Source organism: Cricetulus griseus, chromosome 2, assembly GCF_003668045.3.
Source record: "Cricetulus griseus strain 17A/GY chromosome 2, alternate assembly CriGri-PICRH-1.0, whole genome shotgun sequence".
NCBI lineage: Eukaryota > Metazoa > Chordata > Mammalia > Rodentia > Cricetidae > Cricetulus > Cricetulus griseus.
In genome coordinates this window covers 344,231,175-344,258,428 of record NC_048595.1, presented here as the reverse complement: position 1 = coordinate 344,258,428, position 27,254 = coordinate 344,231,175, and the positions used below count along the sequence as shown (strand labels likewise).

Genomic DNA, 27,254 nt, shown 5'->3' with positions numbered 1-27,254 from the left:
TTTTCTACATAAACTTATATTATCAGAGCCTTTATGTAACTGCTCCAAGTCGGTATTTACAAAGGATCAGAAGTAAAAAGCTCTACACTTCAGGAGATAAACAGACTTACCCTTTACTCATTGGGAGGAAGAACTAGTGAGGTTTATTTTTTCAGCACATTAGAAAAGTCTATTTGATTGATGCACACACGCACACACACATACACACTATACACACACACATACATACACTATACACACACACATACACACTATACATACATACACACTATATACACACACTACACACACACACACACACACACACACACACACACACACACACACACTACACAACATCTCCTCTTCCTCCTCCTCCTCACACTATTATTTGAAAATGAATGACTCGAGCTTTGGAAAGCATGCTGACAATGGACAATTATGTCCTCAGGTGATTATCATCTCAGATCCACAAAGCTGGGACAAACACTGTGGATAAAGGTTTCAGAGGGTGTGATAGTAACAATTCATTTGTGCAGACTACAGGAAAGCACGGGGCGGGGGTAGAGAACAATATAAAAGGCTCCCCTCCAAACAAGTGAAGTTTTCAAAGCCCCCCATCTAGACAGACAACCACTTTAAGCAAAGATGTTATTTTAGAGGGTTTTTTTCCCCTCCTGTAGGCAGGAGGACTTGACTTCAATCAGAGGCACTACTTGTTTCAGCTAGCAGAGTTAGAGCTAGAGTTCAGCTCCCTCTACTCTCCAGAGGAAGCATCTTTGTGAGTACCCATTTTCCAGACTGCACAGCGAGACCTAGAGCTGAGCTTGGGGGCTCCCTTGAAGTAAATATCCCTTGAAAAAAAAATGTAAGGCTAGAAAGAACTGAAAACAAAGATGGCCTGACATCAATAAATGGTACATAGACAGACAACCTGGTTTCTCCTCCATGCTCAAAGGCTTCAAGATTGGGTTAGGACTCAAGAGAGAAATGTGTGTCTCATACATCCTTTAGCAGGGAGAGATCTGGTCAGTAACCAAATCTAACAGTCTAAACACTGAGCACAGCCAGGATGAGTATGTGTGAATGTGGTGTTGTATTTCCCTTCTATTCATGTAAAACCCTCTTTAAAATTCTTCCTGAAGTCCATAGTTAGGACTCTGAAGCACTTTGCATGAAAGGGTTGGACCAGTCTCATAACTGCAAAGGAAGTAAGTGCCCTTTTCTGAAGTCCTCGAAGCCAGCATGACAGAAGACAGAAGTCACAGTGCTCTTAGAGCTGAAGGAGACAAAGAGCAACTGCAACAGCCTGATGCTGCCATGACTACCAGATGTGGCTCAGGGACCAGACTGCACTATGACAGTGAACTGTAGGTACTAAGCCACTGTTTAGGTAGATGAGGAACTGTGATCTGATTTTTGAAACAACATCTGGGAAGGTCTGACATATAAAGTCTCATTCATCCAACCATAAATTACCGAATGTTCATTATGGAACACAGTGTAAACAAGACAAGGTAAAAGAAAAAGTGAAGTAGAATCAAGCAAAATATCAGGTTCCATAGGGGTGTTCAGGATCAGGGAGATGACTTGATGCATACAGTCTTATTCATGATAACCAGGAGAGAATAGATTCTGAGAGTTCTCCTCTGACCTTCAAGAATACCATGGCAGGCTGGAGAGATGGCTCAGTGGTTAAGAACACTGGCTGCTCTTCCAGAGGTGCTGAGTTCAATTCTCAGCAACTACATGGTGGCTCACAACCATCTGTAATGAGATCTGGTGCCCTCCTATGGCCTGCAGGCATACATGCAGGCAGAGCACTGTATACATAATAAATAAATCTCTAAAAAATACCATGGCATTCATGTACCTGTGCACACTTGTGGACATGTATGTGTGTGTGTGTGTGCATGCGTGCACACACACACACGCATACATACACACACACACACACACAAAATAAGTAAATAATTAAACAAAATTATAAAAGAAAAGAAAAAAGAGTGAAAAGAAAAAATGAAATAGGCAGTGTGATTGAATACTGGAGAAGTCCTCTGTAGTTTGGATTAGAAAGAAAAACTTCAAGCAAAAGATCTAAAGATAAAGAAATAAACTAAGTAGAAAGCAGAGCCTGGGGGTGGGAGGGGACCTCTAGGTAGAGAGGGGAGCATACCTAAAGACCATGAGGCTAGGGTGTGCTTGGTACATTTGAGAAGCAGAGTAAAGGCATAGTTCTGAAATGTTAGATAGAAGGCTGGCCGTGGGCAGTGCCAGGCCAGGGAACACCCCAGAATCCTGAGCAAGGCATTCAGATCTCACTCTGCTCTGTTGTACAAACAGCAGAAGACTGTAACCGGCTAGTGTTACTATGTGTAGACATGAAGACTAGACGGGCCACCATGGGAAAGTGCTTCAGGATATTAAGAGGAGAGGTGGGGGGAACTACTGAGAAGGTCAGAGCAGGGTCCAGATGACAGAAGGTGATGTCTAGGACAAGAGAATGGTTTCTCAACCTCAAGACTATTGGCATCTTGGGCCACCTTACCCTGAGCACCACCTTTAGCCTCTTCTCACCAAATAGCAGAAACAATTCCCTCCTCCCTGGTCACAGCAATCAAAGAAATTCTCCAGATATTACAAGCATACCCTGGAGAGCCAAACTATGCCCGCTGGGAATAAATGGGTTAAAGTGTCAGCTGCAATGGGGACAGGAATGCAGACTCTGAGCATATTTTAAAGACAGAGTTGATGGCATTTGCTGACAAGAACAGATGTAGAGTGTGAGAGAAAGAGAGAAGTTAATGATAAGATAGCCCAAGGGGTTTGGTGCTAGGCCACTTAAGAGTGGAGGTGACAAGTATAGGGATGAGGAAACTGAAGGAAGTGAGATCAACTAGAGCTTAGAGTATTAAGATTTGGGATCCCTATTAGGTTTCTATACAGCAAGGGGAAATCGACTGTTAAGAGTTCCGAGGAGGTATCAGGGTTGGGTACTGGACTTCAGAGGTATGCATACATCCATATAGAAACAGACGTAAAGATGAATAGATGATAAATATGATACATATGTAGACGACAAATGGAGGTCATCTCAGAGTATAAGACTAGAGAAGAGAAATAATAGATGAACAGGAAGGGCACTTCTGCAGCAAAGAATATGGAAAGAAGCAAAAGGCACAGACACAACTGGAGACAAGTCATAATAATACAGCACTTTTAAACAAAGAGGAAACGTATTTCAATTAACAATAATTAATTGTAAAATGGAGCAGGGATACATCTGGTTTGATGAGAACAAAGGTGAGCCCACTAGCAACACAAAGTTCACTAGAAACTTTTAAAAAGCAATCTTTGTATAGTGTGCCAACAATCTGGATAATGACAACTAATTAGTCTTAATAAGCCAATGAATGTAAGATAGATAGATAGATATAGATAGATAGATAGATAGATAGATAGATAGATAGATAGATGTTGGACTTTTCCTTTTGGGGGAGCCTTTTGGTTTTATAGTCTTGTGTGATTATTTTGTTGCCTGTGGCTTTAGTGCTATACATAAATAACAAAATAGCATTACTATGCAGACCAATGCCATGAAGGAACATGAAGGCTTCAATGCCATCACTTTAATTCTCACAGGTAATATACTGAATGAGTTGTTTCCTCATCTCTTTCCTATGTTTGATCCACAGTGGCTCCAGGATTTCCACTTCTGTACATGAGATCTTTCTAGATTGTCTCATTGAACCAAAGGCTCTGTGATCTTTGGTCCTCTATTCCCTACCATGCTGAGATTTTTATAGCTTTCCTGGGAGGATGACACCAATTGGTGGTGAGCATGTGGAAAAAGTAATCTTGTACCTGGTATACTGTTGATGGAAATGTAAATTAGAACAGTCATGGTGAAAATGGTATGAACATTGCTCAAAAACTAAAGTATAATTACTATGCAATTTAACAACTCTATATCTGGATATATAGCCAAGTAATTGAAATCACAATTCAGAGCATTCAATACATAGAAACAACCCAAATGCCCAAACATGGATAACACATACACCAATCATCCCTTGGTATACAAGAATCCCCTCCCTGCACTCAGAGGTAATAAAACACATGATGCCCTATTCTAGTACATATAGATTCTATATCAACTAAGTGCATAAATATCAGACTAAAATGTTGAAAACTATACACACAAAGCTGCTGGAAAAAAAAACATGGATGATCTTAATAGATTTAAATCCAGAAAATCTCAACACAGAAGGATTTCTCCCCAAGTTCATATACCTGTTCAAAATAATTTTCATCAAAGTTTCATCAAGTTTTGGTAGACAAAATTATTCCAAAGTGTCTACAGAAAGTCAAAAGAACTAATACAGTGCAGGAAAAGGAGACTTAAGTTGGTGCAATCAGTCTACCTGACTTCAAAGCTAATTACACGGCCACAGTAATGAAAAGTATAGGCTATTAGAACTGAACCTAAACTTAGAACGAGGATAAAAAATTTGACCAGGGGATTTTTATAAAAGCATGAAAGCAATTTAATAGAGGAAATACAGACTTGCAATAATTGGTTCTGGAGAAATTAAATACATGAAAATGGGAGGAATAAGGGAGTGGGGACAAAGGAAAAGGGGGGAGGGTTGGGAGGGAGAAAGGTGAAGGGGAAATGACTTAATAAGGCAGGAAAAAATGGGGTTTCAGCTACAAAGGACAAGAGGGAATTCTTGTAGTGGAAATGTTCGACATGTTGACTGCATCAAAATTTTGGTTGTCATCATACAGTGATTTTGCAAGATTGTCACCATTAGAGGAAAGTAGGTAAAGGGCACATGGAAATTTTTCTGTATTTTTGCAACTATGTATGAATCTACAACTAACTCAAAATTTAAAATTTGATTTAAATATCTAGGAAAATAGTTGGTTCCAATTTTAGTTCACATTTGAATCTACACAAGAAAGCAAATCTCAGTTTTCCAAAAGAGAAAAGAAAACTGAAGGCCAGAGCTGAATGGGAGTCACAGCTGGGTGGCCCTAGGCAGACCCACAATCAGCTCTTCCCCAGCAAGGGCTGGAATCAAGACTAGAGTTGACAAGGCAAGACCAACACTCATTTTAATGAGGCAGTATGTAAGAAAGCTGTAACCAGGAATTAAATAACTCTTTCTGGCTAGGGAAAAAAAAAGGTGTTTACTGACCAGTATACTCAGTACAGAAGGCAAACAAAGGGATTCATAGAAGTAGAGTGCCCCATACAATCACAAGCACGGTTCTGTGTGGTGTGGGAGCATGGACTCTAACTTTCATACCACCCTTCCAGTGCATAAATAGGAACTGAGCTGCAACAGACTCATTTGAAACCAATCCCTTAAGGCCCCTGCCAACAGCCAACAACAAACCACGCCCTGAGATTCTAACTCTGGAATATAACCCATTAAAGGATTAACTTTCTCCATCAAATAGCTTAGAATAGACCAAACCCACAGAGCTTTTCAAGCAAAACCAACTCCATCATTTCAAAGTTTATGAACATTTTGTGGAAATGGGGTGATGACCATGATAGGCAGGTACTACTCAGCTGAGGGTGTGGGTAACTCAGTCTGGAGGTAGCTTCCAGGGTGTTAGGGACCTGAGCTAAGTGAGAGTCTGTTAAATGAGGAAAGCTGCTCCATAGTTTTATATGAGTGATTTACGAAGGTCTTCACTTTGAAACCATTTAGCCCTGATCCAGAGCAGAGTAAGAAAGCTCATAGACAACTTTAAGAAAGACAGGAAGAGAGAAAGGGAGACAGAAAGAAAGAAAGAAAGAAAGAAAGAAAGAAAGAAAGAAAGAAAGAAAGAAAGAAAGGAAGGAAGGAAGGAAGGAAGGAAGGAAGGAAGAAAGAAGGAAAGTAAGAAGGAAAGAGCCTCCCATGTCCTACACAAAAGACCACACCTGAGCAAAAATACATGATCACTGAGCCCTGTGAGAAGCGGATATTCTAGTCCCCATGTTGAGTTTCTGTTACTATGATAAAACAAAAATCAACTTGAAGAAGAAATGATTTCCCACATCTAGGCCCATCATCAGGGGAAGCCCGGGCAATTCAGTAACAGAAGCAGAGACCATGGTGAAATGATGCTTAATGGATTGCCCCTCCTGTTGCTTGTGTGGAACTACCTGTCCAGAGGTGATACCACCAGCAGTGAACCAGGCTCTTCCCCATTAATCAACTATCAAGAAAATGCCCCCACAGAAATCCCCGTAGACCAGTCTGATGGAAGCAGTTCCTTAATTGAGGTTCTGTCTTCCCTTGTATCCTTAGTTTGTGTCAAGTTGAGGAAAACTAACTGGCACACCATGGAAGTGTCTCTTTCCCCCAAAAGGCTTCCCAAATGTTCTCAGTGTGGGGTCATCCCTGAGTGAAAGAGAGGACAAATATTCCAAAGGTCAGGATCCAGGCATGTGGTCAAGTAAAGTCAGATGCCAGTCCATCCACTTCCTTCTGACCAGGACCACTCCAGGTGGGCATTAGTAAATTTTGGTATATTAACTAATTATATACTGTGGTACACTAACTAATAAACTTTGATATATTAGCTTACAAACTTAAAGCCAGTCAGCAGTATGCTAACCATAGGGAAAATCTTGCTTGGCTTTTGGTACCATTTTATAGTCACCCATTCATTGCTAAGTTGTTTGTGAGAATCTCACAAAATGAGCCAGGTGATTTGGCTTCAAGAGTTAAAATTTTTGTCATCTTGACTACCACTAGGGTCTGCTGTATTTAGTATGAATCTGAAATTTGATTCTGAAAATGCCCACATGGTGGTATTCACTGCTCCTTGAACACTAGGAGTTGTGTTTCTCCTATCCCTAAAGCAGAAGCAAGGCTCAGGATGCAATTTCCCTGGAAAGGAGAAACAACTTAGAGCAGCAGTTCTTGCCCCAGGCTACTGCTAGAATTCCCCGGGGGGAGAGCAACTGCTGTGCTGCTGGCTGGTACTGCTAATTAAGACCCATTCTCACAGTAACAGCTATTGACTGCACTCACCTGGGAAGCTTAACGAAAGACAGGTCCCTGGCTCCACTGTCAGACCAATTAAATCACAGCACCTCAGACATACACTACCAGGCAATGGACACGTCTCATTAATATTTGGTTAGCACAGAAAGAAATGGGTTTTGTTGTGATGTTTTCATTCATATCATAGGAGCTCTCGGGGGATACTAACATTGATCCAGAGCTCCATCCAGGCCAGACTTCTCAGACTTCCATGAACAGGAGTCCCAGAGAAGAGGTTAGTGATACATTACAGCCAGGCAAATCTGTGATGCATTAGTTACTTGGCATGCTGCTTGGCCAAACTCTGCAGATAGAGAGTTCTACATCATGCAGAATAGGAATTGTCAGGGAAGGGCAGTATGGGAAAACAGTACAATCATTTTCTTCCCGAATGCTGATGTCCAAGTGATTTTATTGGCAAACCTCAGAGCAACCATAACCCGCAGGCTTCTGAAACATCTTCCTATGAAGATTCTTCATGAAATAACAGGTCACCACAGTGGGCCACCCCCTGCTCTGAGCCTGTTTTATCATTGTCTCCACTTACAAATGGACAAAAGAAGAGGAGGGGAAGAGGGAGGAGGGGGAGAAGGATCTACTGACAGCCAAGGTTCCACAGGAAGTCTGATGACCAAGCGCATGTAGTCAGCCAGGCATATACTGTGAGTGAAGGTGGCCCCTCCACTTAGCTTGAGGGGAGCCTCAGCAGTCTCAGCATGCTTCCTAAGCCATTCCCCCTTGCAGTGGCTGGGAGAGCTCTCATCATGGCTACAGCTAGTAAAATCCTTATACATTCTTGCATTTGTCTACCACTGACTAACCCAGGACTTCAAACGTGTTAGTCAAGTATTCTACCATGCAGGCTCACAACACCACTAATGGGTAAACGTGTGAAACTTTTGAAAAGTAAACTTGGAGAGGTAGTGCATATTAGCAAGGGACCCACAGTGAGGTTAACCAGGACGAGAGACCTATTCAGCACTTTCAAGCTTCCTCAAGTGCCCCCCCCCAAAAAAGAGGGAAAGGGACTTTCCCCAAGCCACATCATGTATCATGTGCCATGCATTTTAGAAATGTTAAAGGAGGAGGAAAGGGAGCTGACATTCATTGAATGTACTAAATACCCTCCTAAGACTTAGCTGATATTAACACACTTAATCCCTAGAATACACTACAATTATAGTCTGAGAACTTCTTCCACAAAAGCCAGATAGCATTTTCAGCTTCCAGAGCCATATCACCCCTATCCCAATGGCTCAGTTCTGCGGTGTACTTTAAAGGGGCAACAGATTCCATGTGAATAGCTGGACATCAATGTGTTTCAGTAAAACTTTATTAAAACAGCAGATTGCCACATTATTTTCAACCCCTTCTCTGAGCCCATTTTCTCATTGCCTCCATTTTACAGATGAAACAAAATCAAGAGCAAAAGAAACAGAAGCACGACAGAGTCCCATAGGAAGTCTGGTGACCAAGTGCATATATTACATCCTATCAGCCACAATTAGTATTAGTAACATTCTTACTCAGCCCAAATCAGAGTTTCCTAATACAAGAAAAGACAGAGAGTCAATCAACAAGTGACCCAGAGAATAAAGATCAACTCAAACTCCCCTTCAGTGTTTCTGGTTTTGTTCCAAGCTCTTCTCTCTGCCTTCTTAGAACCATCTATCCTTCCTACCCTTATTCTCTGCTACTCATAACTGAATAAATTTAACCAGTATCTACATTCTTTGGAAGCCAGGATTGCCCCCACCACAGGTCTTAATTGGCATATGTCCAGTCCCCTGTGAACCTGATAACAGAGGATTTACAGGCTAAGGCATAGGACATGAGATACTCACCAGTCCTTGGCAGGCACTGAGGGCTGCTGTCCCGATCTTGGTACCCTCTTGTAGAACTGTGCCCCTGAGATGGCAGGGTGGGCCTGAGGAAGCCACCATCTTCACATGAGAAAGGTTCCCGTGTCTCCTCTCCACAATGTAGCCATTGGAAAGAAATTCCCTGTTGACCGTCAGATTAAAAAACAGGTCTTTTTCTTCATGTGAAATTCTATAGTACACCTGGTCCTCAGAGCCACCTGTGGCTCTCTTCTTCCTGCTGCTGGTAACAGGGTGATGCAGTCCATAAGACAGAAAATGTCCGTTGGCATCTACTTGGACTGGTCCCACCACGTGGTATTCTGGCAGGGCCTTGATAAAATGTTCTATAAGAAAAGGAAACAGAGGAAAACTCAGAGACCCAAGCTGAGTGTAAGCAAGACAAACTCACTCCCATTTGGGGCTGAGATTGTAGCTTGCTGATTGCAAAACCACCTCTGACTTACAGCTTAGAGAATGTTTTCCCCACATGAACACTGTCAACATGAAACCCCCTGAGCAGCTAACACACAGCATCTGTCCCCAGAGGCACACAGCAGTCTGAGCTGACCTACAGTAGATCTCTGGGTATCAGGCATTCTATCACAGTCAATTTAAGATGCGAGTTAATCCACGAGGAGTAGTGCAAGGGAAGAAGCAGGATCAGTATGCCAAATAGGACATTTCCAGGGTAAACTACAGAGCTCCACAGTTTATGACATGGTATTTAAGTCCTCAAGAACTTCCTGCTATGTCAGGTTACAAAAAAATCAAAACACACAGCAAACTCATCACACATGGTCCCTGATAAACCTCAACAATCTTCACACCTATGACAGCACCAGAGTGGCCCATGATGTAGCAGGGTACTTAAGTGGACTTGGGGTTTAAAATACACTCAATAAAAATGAGGATGGGGCATCCTTGGATGTAAGGCTTTGGCTTAATCTATAATCCACTAATTGGATCCATTGTTATTTGAGAACATTAAAGTACCAAGATGTACACAGATTCTAATGAGGACAGTTGGTCCTGGAATGCACCAGAATACTCATTTTGACTAACTGAAATTTGATCTTTTGCATAAGAAGGAGGGGAAGAAAGACAAGCAAAGGAGAGGGCAAGGAGATGGGAACCAGGAAATCATGGGAGGAAAGGGGGTGGGGTGGGCAGGGGAGGGGAAAGGGAAGAGGAAGGATTCTACCTACACTTTGTAGCAGACACTACATTGTTCACATTATTCTCACAACTATAAGGTCCTTTGTATTCTATCAGAATCGCGTTTATGCTTTAAGATCAAAAGGTGAAAATCAAAGCACTAGGCATGCTGGCACCAAAGAGGCTGAAATAGAAGATCAAGAATTTGAGACCAATCTGAGTTACACAGTGAGATCTTCCCTCAAAAGACAAAAGAAAAACAGACTTGGGCTCTTCCTTCTCCATTCTTCTAACATCTCCGACAACTGAAGTTCTAGCTCTTTCCTCTAAGGTCTTATTCCCTTACTTTCTCAGGATGGCTTTATTTCACACTGCCTTTTTTTTTACTATGTTACATATTCCTGATACTTTCAGATGCAGAATCCCAGCACTGCAGGCTGTATGTTGTCATCATGGACTGCATGTCATCACAGGCTCTATGTCATCACAGGTTGTATGTCATTACTAGCTGCATGTCATCATAGGCTATATGTCATCACAGGCTCTATGTCATCACAAACTATATGTCATCACAAGCTATATGTCATCACAGGCTCTATGTCATCACAAGCTATATGTCATCACAGGCTGCATGTCATCATGGGTTGTATGTCATCACAGGCTGCATGTCATCACAGGCTGTATGTCATCACAAGCTGCATGTCATCACAGGCTGCATGTCATGAATGTCATAAGTCAGTGCATATACATACTGATTGTCTTTGAAGGAACTGGATTTTATGAGAGACAAGAAGCTTTCCCTCATAAGAAAATTCCTTCAACACTAATTTTTTGACCCATTCTTCTCAGGCTTCAATGAAATATGGAGCAGAGCATAGAGTGTCCACTTTTAGAAATTAACAATCTTAATTTTTAAGTGCAAAATATCTAGACCTGTTCTAACCGCAACCTTTAGCCATAAACCACATAGGGATAAACTTATAGACAAAGTTTAAAAGGAAGAATTTAATAATAATCTAACAAACAATGTTTAATGAAAAATAAGAGGCAAGAAAAATCCACACAGGACTATCTGTCTTAATAGAAAACACACACACACACACACACACACACACACACACACACACACACACACACACACACACAAAATTAAGTTTTCCAAAACACATGCAAACAAAAATCACATTTGGAACACTTTTGAAGGGTTTTCCATGGGGAATGAAGCAAAAAAAAAAAAAAAAAAAAGCATCAATAACTAAAAAAAAAGTTGTCAATAAATTGTTGGCAATAGTGTTCTATGAACTGAAGAGTATAACCAACTCACCCCTCACACATTTACTTCCCATTAACTCCTCCAGAAATATCTGGATCAATCCAGGATGGGCACTTTCCCACCCTTTCACACTCAGACCCAAGTTAAGAGCCGAGCAGCCAGGCAAGATAGTGTAGATTTAGTAGCTTCTGCAGCATCCCCTCCCGTTGCTCTTAACCACTGTTATTTCAACAGAGGCTGGAGCACGGAGGAACAACAAAGGGCAAAAAAAGTCTTCCTCAGCTGGGTGTAGCTGTCATCTGGTCATCATGCCCAGATGTGGTTACTATAAAGACAGACACTGACTGCTTTTCTCAAAAGAAGTTCTCGGGGGGGGGGGGAAGGGGGGCTCTAGGGACATAGCTCAGTGAGTAAAGTCATGAAGATCTGAGTTCAAACACAGCATCCATGTAAAACTGCAGGCATGGTGGCACCAACTAACAATCCTAATGCTGGGGAGGAAGAGACCTGAAGATTCTTGGGGTTCCTTTGGAAACCTTAATTGATAAGTTCTGGCCTGACAAAAGATGCTACTGTGAGTTAGATTAACTTGTCTGTATACATCAGCCAGCTCAGGTATTTTGTGATAGAAACAGAAAATGGACTGATACATTTTTCTTGGCTTTTACTCTCATCTCAGACAAAAAGAGAGATTTGCGTTGACACCTGTGAAATCAGCGCTCAGAGCTCACATCTGTGTTCTGCCCTACCGCCTCTGGAGGGTTCACTACAGACAACCAAATATCCACTTGGTATCATTAAGACTTGGGGAAGGGCAGGGGACTGAGACAGAATATAACTGTATCATAGCCTATACAGGCATTTGTGGAAACAAATGATAAGCCTTGATTAAAATTAGATTTGAAAACCTAAACTTAAAATTTCAATTACTTGAAACCTATAGTAGAGAAATTTGATGAGAAGTTCTAAGAGCAACCAGTAGGCACACAGCATTTTGACAAAGCAAAACACCAAGCATTCATTTGCCTTCAGCTTAGGAAGAAAAGCCGAGTATGAGAGAATACTGATCTGTTCCCATGAAGGTCGTGTTAGAGCTATATATTATGGTTTAGGGACTAGGTGATGAATCAGCACATTGTCTCTGCTCAGCGGCCATGCTCATCTTTTCTGCATAAGTCCAAACTTTGTGTGAACTCTGCTAAAGAGAGAACATCTGTATTGATTCTCATTTATTTCTATTATTAGTAGTTGAATTTCTTAAACTATTTCTTTAAAAAACTGTTACAAGTCCTATAATAGAGACTTATTTCTATAATTATTTTCCACAGGTTGGCCTCACTGAACAACTATTTTATTATAAAAATCAATAAAATTGATTGGCTTTGTTTATTTTTTAAAAAATGTAGCCTTTGCTTACTAATCATATAATAATGCATCTACTGACCAGATAATTTATTATAAATAACACAAAGTGACATAATTGTGAAATCTCTTCCTAAAATAAAAATAATAGTTTCCTTCTTATAATTGGTTTCCACATAACAGAAATGAAATAGATTTTCTCCATGATATCCTATAAGTCTGTATAGTCAGAGTCCATCTCCAAAATGAGATAAAGTACATGTCCAGTAGATGTCATAGTCACCAAGAGCAAAACAGAACATAGAAGTGGCCGATGCCTTGGAGACAACATAGGTGGCTTTTGAACTATGATAGCCTGATTTCTGGTTTTCTCACTCTATAATGTCACAAGAGCAACAAATAACTTTGGATATTTGTTTTCCTGAATTAGAGATGCTGGGTGTGCCACTCGTACAATGTTGGGCTACAGTAGTGGGATAAAGAAGGCAGTCAGCCACATGGTCACAAGAGTAACCACCTAGGCTCTACAGAATAGCTCTGCTAAGCTGTGGTATGGTGCAAGTTGAGTGTGTTAGGGGTATTTTAGACAACAGTATTTGCAACTTTTGATGGGCTGTTGGCAAGCAATTACATCACTTGTCAGGAAGCGTCTGTACAGAGAAAACTAAATCCCAGAGTCATTGTTGGCCATAAAGGAGAGGAAACATGGTATGTGCAAAGCCAGGTGTCTTATTCTTTTGATATTTGGTTGTAAATCAAGAAAGCCTGGAGAGGCGTAACACATTCTTACACCAACTGACTGATGTGGAAGAGGGCTATGCAGAATCAGCCCAATCTGTACTGGAAAGGATGAGATTTGTCACCATACCCTTTCTAGGGACCAAAACCTTCATATATTTACATCTTTGTGGCCCTGGGACTGCACTATAGCCCAGTACAGAACTACCACCATGATTCTGTGCAAACCTGAGAACAAAAAAAAAAAAAAAAAGAGTGCAAGGTTAACTAGGGTGAGACGCCTTTCCAGCTGCCCCATGTCTCTCTTCAATGCCCTGGCTAAGTAGTATTGGGTAAGTGTCCAATACCTACATTCAAACACAACCAATTTGTGAAAATAAGGATGGATGAGATGATCTCTGCATTTGCAACCCTGAAAATTTGGAATTAGGATGCAACTCAAAAATCTTGTCCTAGTAGAAATGGCAGGTCATCTGGGGGTCAAATCCAGGTCTATTGCCAGGAAGCTTTAGAATGCCTGTAATGCATTACTCCTCTCGCTTCCCTCCTCTCTCTCCTCTCTTCCACTGTCCTTTCTCTCCTCTCCCCTCCTCTCCACTCTTCTCCTCTCTTGCTCTCCTCTCTTCTCTCCCTTCCCCTCCTCTCTCTCCACTCCTCTATTGCTCTCCTCCTCTCTCCTTCCCTTCCCGCCTGTCCCCTTCCCTCCCCTCCCTTCTCTCCTCCCCTCTCTTGCTCTTCTTCCTCTTTCCCTCAATTCTAATGGAAACTCACTAAGATATTTCTCCTTAGCTCAAAGAATTAATTGCTTGTAAATGCATTAATGAAGATTGATGAAAAGATAGATGCTTTTAAAAACGGAAAGCATTCTTAAATCTAAATATATTCTCATCATTAATTCGCATAATGAGCTTTAGAGCTACCTCTGAATAACAAATATTCTCAGCATATCCCAAAAGGTCACAAGGGAAAAAAAGTCATATCCCACTTTCTGAAGAACAAGACAGGCCCAGCAGTGTCTGCTCTACACCAGGATGAATTTTCCCTCACAAACATGCGAAGCAAGCAAAGTTGGAAAACCAACCCAGGACAATGTCTTTGAAGGAAATTATCTCCCCATGCCCTGGGAAGTGCTGGCGGGCTTTGTTTGTGCTACCCCAGAACAGGGACCTTTCACAAAGGCATTGCTTTTCAAAGAACAACAAAAGCTGCTATTTTAAACTTTGGGGCTCGAGAGATTGTATCTGGAACGTTTACACAAGCAAGTGCTGGGCTGATTGACATCTAACCCCAGTGTTTGCCCACTCTGGCTTCCAAGTAAAGCAAAGGGAGGCAGGGATTTGTATCTGGTCGCTCTCTAAGCTTCGGCAGAGGAATTCTCCAGCAGCGTTTGACTTTGCAACGTGGGCAGAAAACACTGCCTAGCAATAGCCTAGACGCGGACAAGTGCCTGCGTGCATGCTTGTGTGTATTACCCCAGCTATCGCTGTCAGAATGGCTGCATGACTTTAAGTCAGGATACCTGGTTCAAAACCGTGTTTCCCTATTACGGAGCTCATAAGGTCTCCAAGTTCCAGTTTCCCCATTTGTAAACCAGGCATGGTAGCCATAGCACCCGAACTCTAGAAGGGCATTGTCAGTAGTGGGAGGGGCTAACGGGCAATCTCTGTGCCCTGACACTGCCCCCACCCTTCCCTGACGCTCCACAACACCGCAGCAGCTCTCTCTAAATAGGAAAAAACAAAACAAAACAAAACAAAAAAGAAAACAGAAGCAAGAGCACCACTTTTTCCTGGGCATTAGACTTCAACAACAACAATAATAGTAATGATAATATTAATAATAAACATCTGCAAATTATCTTCACAGTCCCTCAGTGCTTTCAGAACACACGCAGCAAACACAAAATTTAGAAAGAGAAAAGTCTGTAAAGCAGGACAGAGAACCGCCAGTCCCCAGGACGTAAATTTCTCCCCAATAGGGATGTCATTTGAAAAAACAAAACCCTAAATCTTTCCAGGAAATCCAAACTCAGCCAAGTTGCTCAGCAGGGGGCCGGAATAAAATTTCTACCTTCCAGATCCGGAATTTAAAATTGAGGAAACATTGCATGACTGCCTGTGGCCAGCTGGGTCTCTTTAATAAAGTATAGATTTCCATGTTAGAATCTGCAAGGGGGAGCTGAAGCCCAGAGGGGGTGCTGGTCGGGGCGCTTGCTCTTTGGTCTTTCGAAGCAAGGGTGTCCGTAACCTCTCAGTGGGCAGGCAAATATCCGTAAGCCCTAGGTCAGAAGAAACTCGGAGACTGAGCCCACAGCCCAGTTTTCTAGACGGGACAGAAGGCAGAGTTCAGCCCTGCCTGGTGGGGGAAGGGATAGGGACAGACCAACTGTCCTACCACCACTGCTTGAAAAACAAATAAAGAAAAGCCACTAACCTTGCCTCGGGTCTGGAAAGCGAACCGGGCCCGGCTGAGCTTGTCTCCCAAGGCAAAAAGCCCCGAAGTTAAGAAGCTGAGCCACCATCGAGAGCTTTGCCAGCCAGCTCGTCTGAGCACATGGCATGGTTCAGTTGTTGGGGAGAAGAAAAGTCAAAAAAGTTTTAGCTCTCAGCTGCAGATACGAAGTCCTCGCCTGTGGCCGCGCAGGAAGACGCAGCGTGGCATGGTCCAGGCGTGGGAAGGGAGCGGCCAGCAAGCTGCCCGCGAGCTCTAGTGGCTTTTTGAAGCAGAAGGGGCCAGAGAGCTTTTATTCTCTCCAGTTCCTGAAGGGTAGTGAATGAGCTGGGAACTTCTGCCTTCTGCAGGCCAGAGCATGGACTGGGTCAGAGCCAAGGGGTGCAGCCCACCCCACATCCCCACCCCTCGGCTTTCCCCACCCGCCCGGAATCCAGCCAGCTTGCACATCTTCCTTAGGGACGCCCTCCTTCCTCAGGCTCCTCCCTCCAGGCTGAAAGCCTGGGCCCGCGGGCCAAATAGGGGAGACCCCATACAGTTGGCCAGGAAGGCACTAGAGTAAGAGCCACTCAGAGGCTCCTAGGATTACACCCCCCAACACACAGAATAAAATGCACACATCAATAATGAGTTATGGGCCAGAGGGGACCCCATTTCCCGAGTCCTCAGCTCCTCCCAGGTCCTGAACTTACCCTATTCTGTCAAGATTCCCACCCACCAGCAACCCGCTGGGACTTTTCTTCCAGTGTAAGCTAAGATTTCCACTTAACAATTAATAGGCAAATTTTCTCTTTGCCAAGTCACACAGGAAATGATCCAAGCTAATCTGCTACCTTGACCTTGGACAAGTCTCTTCATCTGCAGGATGGGGTGAGTGGAGCAAATGCCTGGGAGGCCTTCAGAAGCTGCAGGTCAGTGCCTGCTTTCCTATTTTCAAAATGCATCTCTCTTAGTTAACCTCTACCAGTAGATGACCAGCATCGCAGAGAAAGGAGTCAGCCTAAGCAGGCCTTGAGCATTCATGACTCAATGTGTGTGTGTGTGTGTGTGTGTGTGTGTGTGTGTGTGTGTGGTGTGCATGTGGTGTCTGTGGGGGGGTATGCATGTGGTGTGTGTGGGGGGTGGTATGTGTGGTATGCATGTGGTGTGTGTGCATGTGTGTGCTGTGTGTGGTGTTTGTGCTGTGTGTGCTGTGTGTGGTATGTGTGTGGTATGTTTGTGTGTGGTGTGTGTGGTGTATGTGTGTGTGGTGTGGGGGGATGGTGTGTGTGCGTGGTGTATGTGTGGTGGTGTGGGGGGATGGTGTGTGTGTGTGTGGTGTATGTGTGTGTGGTGTGGGGGGATGGTGTGTGTGTGTGTGGTGTATGTGTGTGGGGTGTGGGGGGATGGTGTGTGTGTGTGTTTGTGTGTGGTGTATGTGTGGTGTGTGTGGTGAGTTTGTAGTGTGTGTGTGTAGTGTATGTGGTGTAGTGTGGATATGTGGTGTGTTTGTGTGTTGTATGTGGTGTGTGTGTGTGTGTGTGTGTGTGTGTGTGTGTGTGTGTAGGGATGGTATCCATTCAGATACTCAGACTTTCTCATCAGTGAGAGAATGCCACAAAGCAGGAGTTGCCAGGCATCTTGAGAATTTACCAGGATAACCCAGCCAAAATTCTTTACCTCTGGGTTAAAACAGACCTCCTTACTCCATTCAGCAGGAATTTGGCCTCCTGTGTGGAGGTCTCTTTGGCTGACAGCCAACCATATGCCTTCAACAAGATGTCTGGGACTTCAGCTCACTCAGGGCCTTGTATTGTAACAGGACAGCCAAGCTACCCCCAGGGGCCCAATATGCAAGTCCTGAGATGGGAGGTCGGAAGGACTTCATACTGGGAAACAGTTACCAAGACTTATAAATGCATTGTCTAAAAACAACACACAAACTTACAAATGCATTGTCTTAAAAGAACACTCATTTATTATCTTCAGTTCTGGAGAACCAAAGCAGAATTTGCTGGGCTAAAATCAAGGAACTGAATTCCTGTCTGGAAGTCTTAGAGAGAATCTATTTTCTGACGTCTCAGCTTCCAGCTCCTGAAGAAGTTCTCTGCACCTAGCTCTCCTGCCCCATCGTTAAAGTCAGCCATGTCTGGTTGAGTCTTACCCATGTAATGTTTCTTGGACTCCCTTCTATCTTTCTACTCATCGGGTGATGAGTACATTTGAGGGTCACTCTCCTCATCTGGGTCATCTCCTTGAGCTGACTAGCGTGCTGATCCCACTGCACACGCAAGTTCCCCTTGCAGTGTAATATAGCACACTATGTCATGGTAAGGAAGTTGGGGACTGTGAGGCTGAGCCTGTTCCCATCATGTAAGAAGGAGGTAATAAGTTCACATCTTGAGCCAAAATACATGAAATCGGGTATGTACCATGACCTGCCAGATATCCATCTACAAATTCAAAAAAAAAAAAAAACATAAAACAAAAAACAAACAAAAAAAAAACACTTGGAGCTGAACTCTTATGCACATTCTTTTAATTCCCTACTCCCCGCCCCCAGGCTTCTACTCCTCCTTCTCTTCTTCCTCCCTTCTCTTCTTTTAAGAGCAACCAGATGTTTCCTGAAGACCTACTCCTCTGGCTCCCATGCCCTGGAAGGAGATCTGTTCCTTAAACAGGAAGCCAAAGAACTCTGTAGTGCTTTGGAGTCCTACCTATGTCAAGTATGAGTCATGGAACACTGGCTTTGAAGATTCACTTCTTCAACTCTGATGCTATCCTCCTGATTCTCTTCCCCACCTATTTTCAAGACCGTGCTAAGTTTGAATGTGGACAGTGTCCCCCAAAGGCCCATGGGTTAAAATAAAACCCTTTCCCCCATTTCTAGGAGAGCAGTATTGGAAAGTACTGTGAACATTCATAAGATGGAGCCTGTGTAAAACACTGGGGGTAGGGCATCAAAGAAAATGACACAATACTCCTAGTCTTTCAGAATCTCTGTTTCTTGGCTTGTAGCATGATTCATTTGTTCAGACACATGCCTTGTACTCCCCCACCTGATGACCTCACCACAGGTCTAAAGCCACAGACTGTGGTCCAAAGCACAAAGTCTTGGACTGAAATCCCAAATAAGCTGTTCTCTTGATGATTTTAACTGCCCAAGGTAGTTCACTGCAGTAAGACAATGAATACAGACCCTAACTAAGAACATCATTCATTTAAAAGTCATCCAAGACTAAAAACTTCAAATACTAAAGCCTTTTATTCTATCAGCCCATTCAACATTTTGTAGTCAGAGCACTGGTCCTTCTGCCCAAATAGACTTTTTCATCCTGGTCTCTCTATCCTAGGTTTTCAAATACCCATAAGCTCTGTCTGACTCATTTCCTTTTTGCCCAGTGATAAATCTATAACCTACTTCTTTAAACAAGTACCTTTAAGATTTCACATTTTCCTCACCAAAACACACCTTTGTTCCACCAACTGCTGGCTTTTCTCTGCTCTTTGTTGAAAAAAAAAAATCATCGTTGTCCCCAGTGGTGCAATCAGCAATTCATTTCTCCAGCCTTCACTACAGGGCTCAGAACAAGCATGTAATCTGTTACTATTCTATCTGCAAGTTCTCCCACTCTTCCCAGAATGTATAAAATTCCTCTGAAGTTGGAAGTTTTCTCAGAGAAATCCTAATCCTCCTCAACTTCTCCTCTGCTCAGTGACGACTTGTATCCAAGCTTATTTGTTTTTGTTTTTCCAGAAAGGGTCCTTCTGTATAATCCTAGCTGTCCTAGAACTCACTCTGTAGACTGAGTGACTGGCCTCAGACTCACAGAGATCCACCTGCCTCTGCCTCTGAGTGCTGGAATCAAAGGCATGCACCACTATTGCCTGGTATATTCAAGTTTTTAATTGCCATACACTGCTTTATAAAACCAACTCTTTCATAACCACTCTAGAGACAGAACTGTGAATCACTGCATAGTCTCTAAACCATCCTTGGCACAATGTGAATGTGCTGCCTTTGAGAGGAAACTATACAGACATCCATGGTCTCAGAGTAGAGTGACAGCTAAGAGTAGAGAGCATCCATTGATGCTGACCATCCCTGGTGTTGTGCTAACAACTCCATACAAATCGCTTGCCTCCCAAAAGCCCTAGTAGGTGGATACTACTAGTATTCTCATGCTTCAGGGAAATAGACACTGAAATGTTAAATAACCTGCTTTGATGACTAGGAAATGAATATGCAGGGTGAAACAGTGGAGTCAAGACATTTAGAGACTTAGACAGGTCTCTACACAGACATGAAGGCAGCTCCATTTCTACTAAGGGAAATGGCCTTTTGGAATGTCCTCACTCAAAAGGCGGAGAGGCTAAGACTAGTAAGACACGCTTCAACATCCTCAGCGCCTTGGGTCGTGCTAGCTTGCTTTCTGTTTATGTGATAGGGATCATTATTAAAAACAATTTGGAGGACAAATGAATCTTTCTTTTTCTTACACACTCTGAACACAGTCCATTATTGAGAGAAGCCAAGAGGAACACAAAAAGTCAGGCACCTGGAAGCAAGAACTGAAGCAGAACCCATGGAAGAGAGCTGCTTACTAGCTCTGTCTCCTGACTCACTGAGCTTGCTGTTTTATATACCCAGGACTATCTCCTGAGGAGTAGCACCACCCGCAGTGAGCTGGGCCCTCTCACATACAACATTAATCAAGAAAATGCCCCATATACTTATCAACAGGCCATCTAATGGAGACACCCACTCCATCAAGGTTCACTCTTCACAGAGGACTCCAGCTGTGTTAAGTTGACAAATGCTAACCACCACAGGTAGTAATTTAATTCATTACATTAAAGTATTTTCCACATAAACATATAAATTATGACAAAAGATCTAGGATACCTTCCAAAAAGTTTCCTCTGTTCACACTTTTTTATATTTTTGGTTGTGAGCCTAGTCTTTAATAGCTGAGCCATCTTTCCAGCCCTGTTCACAATTTTTTAATAGTGCAAGATAAGGCTGAAGGACAAGAAAAAATAGTTCACTGTGTCTTTCGTATTTGTCACTGTCCTTAATACTAGAAAGACAATGGAAATTGATATATACACACGAGTATCAATTCACTTTTATCCTTCCAACCAATTATATTAAATGGGTAAGTGGGTCAATATTCTATTTGTTACAGGTTTTTTTTAAAGCTTTCTAACTTGTCAGTTAAGTGGTGCCATTATGGCTGGATCATTCTTTTGACACTATAATTAATAAACTTAATTAATGAAGCAATATCATAGCAACACTCCTTTGAAAGCCACGGCTAAAAAGGCTATGGAACATACTATTGGTTTCAGGAAACAGCACACTTCAAATAGAATGTGTAGTGTTAGGTAACAATGTACAGTATATTGAAACCAGTGTCTTCTTGTACATCAGTTAAGCCTAATCAAAATGAAATGTATCAAGGTTACTGTTGCTGTGATGAAACACCATTCCCAAAGCAACTTGGAGAGGAAAGGGTTTATTTGGCTTATGCTTCAGTAACACTGTTCATCATGAAAGAAAATCAGCATTGGAACTCAAGCAGGGCAGGAACCTAGAGGCAGGAGCTGATGCAGAGGCCATGGAGGGGTGTTGCTTACTTGCTTGCTCCTCATGGCTTGCTCCCAATGGCTTGCTTAGACTGCTTTCTTATAGAACCCAGGATCACCAGCCCAGGGATGGTCCTGCACACAATGGGATGGGCCCTGCCCTATCAATAACAAATAAGAAAACGACCTACAGGTTTGTCTACAGCACTATCTTATAGATGCATTTACTCCGTTGAGGCTCCTCCTCTCCAATGACTCAAGATGGTGCCAAGCTGATACCAAACCTTTCCGCACAGAGATCAACCAGAAGGAGCCCAAATGAGGGTGAGAGGAAAACAAGGAGAAACCTGTGGCAAAGTGTCAGAGTCTGGACAATATAAACGAGGCAACTGTCCCAGCAGAATGCAAGATATCAGAGAGTGAGAAGCAAGAGGAGGGCATCCATCTGAGGGAATGTCCTGGAGCAGGGTGAGATAGATGGAGTAATAGTGACAACTGATGGCTGTGATGTGTTACATACAGAGAGATTGATGAAGGATAGATATATAGCAGGAATAAGAGGAGCCAGCTTTCTCACTAAGAGTGAAAGGAAATAGAATATGAACAGAGAAAAATAAAATGAGCCAATGAGCCCTGAAGTGGAAATTAAGGTACTGATGTGGACTAGTAGGTAATGTATGCACAGATGCATGCGGAAGTGAAATCAGGAGTGTACATAGTAGTGCAAGCATTTGTGTGTGTATATGTACTTAGAGAAATGTCTAACAATAAGCCTTAGGAAATGGATGAGCCTGCTCATAAAACCCAAGAAAATACCAAAGATTCGATGGTGTCAGTAGGGCAGAGGGGCCAGAACAAAAGGGATGCCATTGTCAAATATCAGGAGAAAATTTCTAACAGCAAAAAGTTAACCATATAGTAAAAAAAGTAACTCACAGTCTGTACTGACCCAAGCACATAAGTGAATAGAAAAGCTGTTGAAGATTGGAAACTTCACATAATATTAAATGTATACTCTCAGACATTTATTAATTATAAAAGCCAAGACCATACTATGAGCTAAATCTAGCAGACATCACCTTGAGCATGATAACAACATAAACATAATCAGTAGTGCATGAAGTTGAAGCCATGTCTTGTCTGCTGGGTTGCAATGAGAAGATCAGCATCACTTACATCACACATCACTGGCAGAGATATACAACCCAAATCTAGCGAGGAGGAAACACTAAACTGTACCAAAATTGCAGGAGGTTACTGGAGTTTTACTTTAAAGGCCATAAAAGTCAAGGAGAAATGGAAAAGTAAAAGGGAATTTTCCAGGTGGAGGGAGATAGAAGAGATTTGACAATCGAATGTCACACATAACCCTGAGTTAAGTGTTCTTGTCACAAAGACCATTGTTGGAACAATTAGTGAAACTTGTGAGGGGACTATGAGGACTGGAGACCCACGAGTGATGGTTCTATCACCAATAATTTCCTCCTTGTGATAACTGGGATTATGGAGGGATATCAATGTTGATTTCTGACATGCATTAAGGCATTTGGGAAATGATGAAATGTGTAGGTGACAGCCGTCTCTTATACTGACTCAGATAACAAAGCCTCTCTTTTCAATGCTACCTCCAACTTCCTGCAATCTTGGGACAGTTTCTAAATTAAAAGGTACCAGACTTCTCATTATCTCTAACTGGATAGAAATGGCATAGTGATAAAAATTAGAGAAAACTGTTAATGATGTATTGTGTTCTGGAAGGCAGTAGCCAAATACATGTCAATGTACAATGGTCTCTTGACAAATGAGAAAAAGTACACAGACTGGTAACTGTGGGACTTATCGTCACCAGACTGTGCCTATACTGGTCTTAAGCCTAATAAAAATGACCCCCTGTCATTTATTTTGTCATAAACATTAAGCGTCAAGAAAAGAAGAATACACACACACACACACACACATATGCAAAGGAGGGGAAGAGTTAAGGGATGAAATATGTAAGAGGCTTTTGAGTGTTATTGTCATAGCAAACAGTTATTTATTCAATGTATTTTATTGACTGCTTGTTGTAGCCAAACATCAAGAATACAGCAATAAATAAAATAGAAACTTTTTAATTATACTTACATATGCTCTAATTTGGGAGTGTGGGAGACAGAAGGATAGAAATAAACAAACATAAGTATGTAATGTGTAAGGCAGTGGTGACAGCCAATGGGTACCAATAAGTAGGCTAAATATTCTAGAACAAGGAATGTTTGGGAAATAAGTTTGTATTTTGTTTAAGAGGGTCAAAAATGTCCTCTCTAATAAGATATTAGCAGAAACCTAATAGAAGTAAAAATCTGAGTAAACTAGGTTTCCTAGACTGAGGAAACAGTAACATCAAAGTAGAAAGAAGTTTGGAGAATGTAAGGAAAAGCAGTAGTGTGGTGTAGCTGGAGAGCTTGGTCAGGAAAGCAAGGGAAGAGGGGCGTCATGGAAATCCTGGAGACTTTGGATTTTACCATGAACAAGTCTGAACACCATTAGGAGATTTATAAAGGATGATTGACAAGAATTTACTTCATATGTAAAGGGGTATCTTTGGGTGGCTAGGTTAAGAATGGCTGTGGGAAGCAAGCCAGATGTACATGTATGCCCAAGCACACGCATGCGCGCGCGTGCACACACACACACACACACACACACACACACACACACACACACACACATGCACACACACACACACACACACACACACACACACACACACACACACACACACACACACACACCATATTTAGCAAATAGTTGAAGCAAGCTAGGTAGGAAATAATGTTGCATTAGATAAGGGGTTTTTAAAAAGCATAGTGAGAGCTGGGAAGATTCTGGATTTAGTTTAAAGACAGAACCATTAAGATTTTTGATAGAATTGCATGTGTGATGTAGAAGGGAAACCAAGAAATCATGGGTGATTGTAAGATTTAGAGTTCTCAGTTGCAGAGATGGGAAAGATTGGAGGTGTGAGATGTTTGGCATAGTGGCGAACATAAAGAAATTCAATCGGAGTCTCAGCCATCTGAAAAGAACATCAAGTGGGCTGGTGGTTATTCATAAGGGACTTCAGAGAAAATTCTGGATTTGAGGAATATGCTTGGAAACCATCATGGATATATGGGTAATATTGATATTAACAAACATTAGTGAAATTTCCAACTGAGTGTGTGCAAGTAGATAATAAAGATACATGGTGACTGAACCCTGAGGCACTTCCTTCCTTTTTAAATTATTTAATTTTTCAAGCTTTTATATGTGTGTATGTTGTATGTTGAATATGTTCCCCATGATACTTCCTACATATGATTTCATATATGCATATAAGACCTAGGAATCACATATGAGAAAAACATACAATATTGTCTTTATGCAATTGGTTTGATTTGCTTAACAGGATTATTTCCAGTTGCATCCATTTTCCTGGAAAATATTCTTGTGTGAAGTGCTAAGAAATAAAGAAAAATGCTAAGGAAGACTGTAGGTGGACTAATGAGATCAGTAGAGAATTACAAAAATTTACTCCCATCAGAAGTAAGTGCTAAAAGTTTCTGAGACTGCAGACCACTCACCAGCTCCAACAGTCAGTCAGAATAGAAGAAATCTGCCTCTGAAGACTCAGAAATGTGACTGACAAAAATGGAAACGACACCAAAGATCTTTGTCCAGTTAGGAAATGGGAAGTCCACTCACCAGTAAATGTAGTACAGTCAGTGTCCTGGAAATCCATAAAGATGAGAAGTTCCATCATAGAGTGGTGTTGGGAAGATATGGAAAGACCAGAGAACATCTAAGTCTTGGTTTACTGCACTTTTAGTGTTTGCTTAACACAATGCACTGATCCAGAAGCCTAGGAGTAAGCAAGGGAGTGTGGGGAGGGTTCTCATCCTCAGAAGAGGGACCAGCTGGTATCAGAACATCTTGTTCTGGTCCCAAAGAATCACTCCCTGAAATTACTGGATTTTGCCCCCCCAACCCGCTAAGAACAGAATGTTAATTGTGTCCCCAAGAAACTTGGAAGAGAAAAGATGAGATCAGTTAAGGCAACAATAAGTATAATAGTATCCATTTTGTAAATAGTTATTGTCAAGTATAATTTCAGCACAAGACTAAACCTATTTAAAGTACACAATTTTTTGATATTTCTGAAGCTTAATTTATTCCTCCAAGTTTATTTCTTTTTATTTATTTACTTCTTTATTAGTTTTGTAATCAAACCCACGTAGATAAGACCTTACATATTTAATACAGCGTGTTACCCCTGTACAAATGGAAAAAAATTAAGTTCAACATTTCTAGAACAACATGGCTGTTAATTTCTGTACAATGCCAACTCAACACGGTAAACTGGGATACTTTTTTCCAAAGTTGACAGCACAGCTAAAGTTTCCAAAAATTCAATATATATATATATATATATATATATATATATATTATATTATTATTATTTCCTGGTGTCTGCTCCTCCGGGGTGTATTGGCTTCTTTGTTTTCTAAAGCTTTCAGTTGTGCTGTTAATTCTCTAGTGTGATTATTTTCCTGTTTCTTCATGTGGGCATTTAGCGCTATGAACTTTCCTCTTAGCACTGTTTTCAGAGTATCCCATAGGTTTGAATATGTTGTGTCCACATTCTCATTAAATTCTAGGAAATCTTTAATTTCTTTTTTTATTTCTTTAAAGTACACAATTTTAGGTGTGTTGAAATATTCGGATAAACCTGTGAGGCCATCACTACAATATTAATCTGCTTCACATAATAACAAACATATATGCATCAAATCAGCTGTTTCCTAGATAGCTTCTTTGAAAGATCTTCCCTCCTATGCTTAGTTAAATGATCCCTAACTTCAGGCAACCACTGCTCTGCTTCCTGTCACTAGCATTTATGAGTTGTTTTTGCCAAAATTGTAGGATTTTGTATGAATGGATTACTCTGAAGTTCTCATTTTTATTTGTCTTGTTTCACTGGGCATTCCTTTTGAGATGCATGAATGTTGTGTGTTTCAATTGCCCCCTTTGATTCCTAAGTTGTATTCCATTGTATGCTTGTGTCACAATTAGTCAATTGATTCTCTTTATCACTAAATAAAGAAATGATAGGAAATAGGGTCTAAAATCAGACAGAGACATTCATGCTGCTGATATCCATTGGAGATCTTCCCCTGAAACTGAAGAAGCAACTGCCCCAAGTACTCACATGATTGAGTTTCCATAAACAGTATGCTTCTTCTCTGAATAATACAGTAATAAAAAGGTCAACTTTGAAGTTAACCGTAGATTAAAACTCAAGATTTCTTTATGATTTTTGTTGAATTTCAACATTGTTTGCCCACATTGCTGGAGAGAAATGTGAGTCATCTCCATGTCCATGAGGCAAGCATTTGTGTCACTCTGACTTTTTTCACAGCACAGAAAGCCAGGCTGTGTTCTCCAGCATCCTTTCATGAAGCCCATGAGACAACTGTGGAAGGCCAAGGGCCTCTGTCAATATCTTTATCCATCTTGAAGCCTGATGGCCAACATGGTAGCCGATGGCCTCCTGGGTAGCCAGGGACCTCCTTTGTTGTCTTCTAATCCCCTGTCTGCTGCAGATAACACTGACTCACTTATTTGTTTTGCTGTCACACAAAATCTCAACTGGGTCACCTGAGAGGCCTCCAGATCAAAGAGTGTGTTGATGCAGCCATTGTTTCCTAGAGTAAAGCTGGGTCTATAATCAGATTAATGTGCTATGATTCATCTTTAAAGGTGAGAGTGCTGATCTTTCTATGGATAGACTGG

General features: G+C 41.7%; 1 protein-coding gene across 1 annotated transcript in view; it reads right to left on the bottom strand.

Annotated features, from left to right (window-relative positions):
- The window catches only part of Adamts12 (ADAM metallopeptidase with thrombospondin type 1 motif 12), a 241,599-nt gene extending 225,618 nt beyond the window's left edge, over positions 1-15,981 (bottom strand). The window contains exons 1-2 of the mRNA XM_027401266.2: positions 15,855-15,981; positions 8,876-9,237 (exon numbers count right to left, since the gene is read on the bottom strand). Coding sequence (XP_027257067.1) covers positions 8,876-9,237; positions 15,855-15,981 — 489 coding nt within the window. The remainder of the gene's footprint in view (positions 1-8,875; positions 9,238-15,854) is intronic.
- Between the last annotated feature and the right edge of the window lie 11,273 nt (positions 15,982-27,254).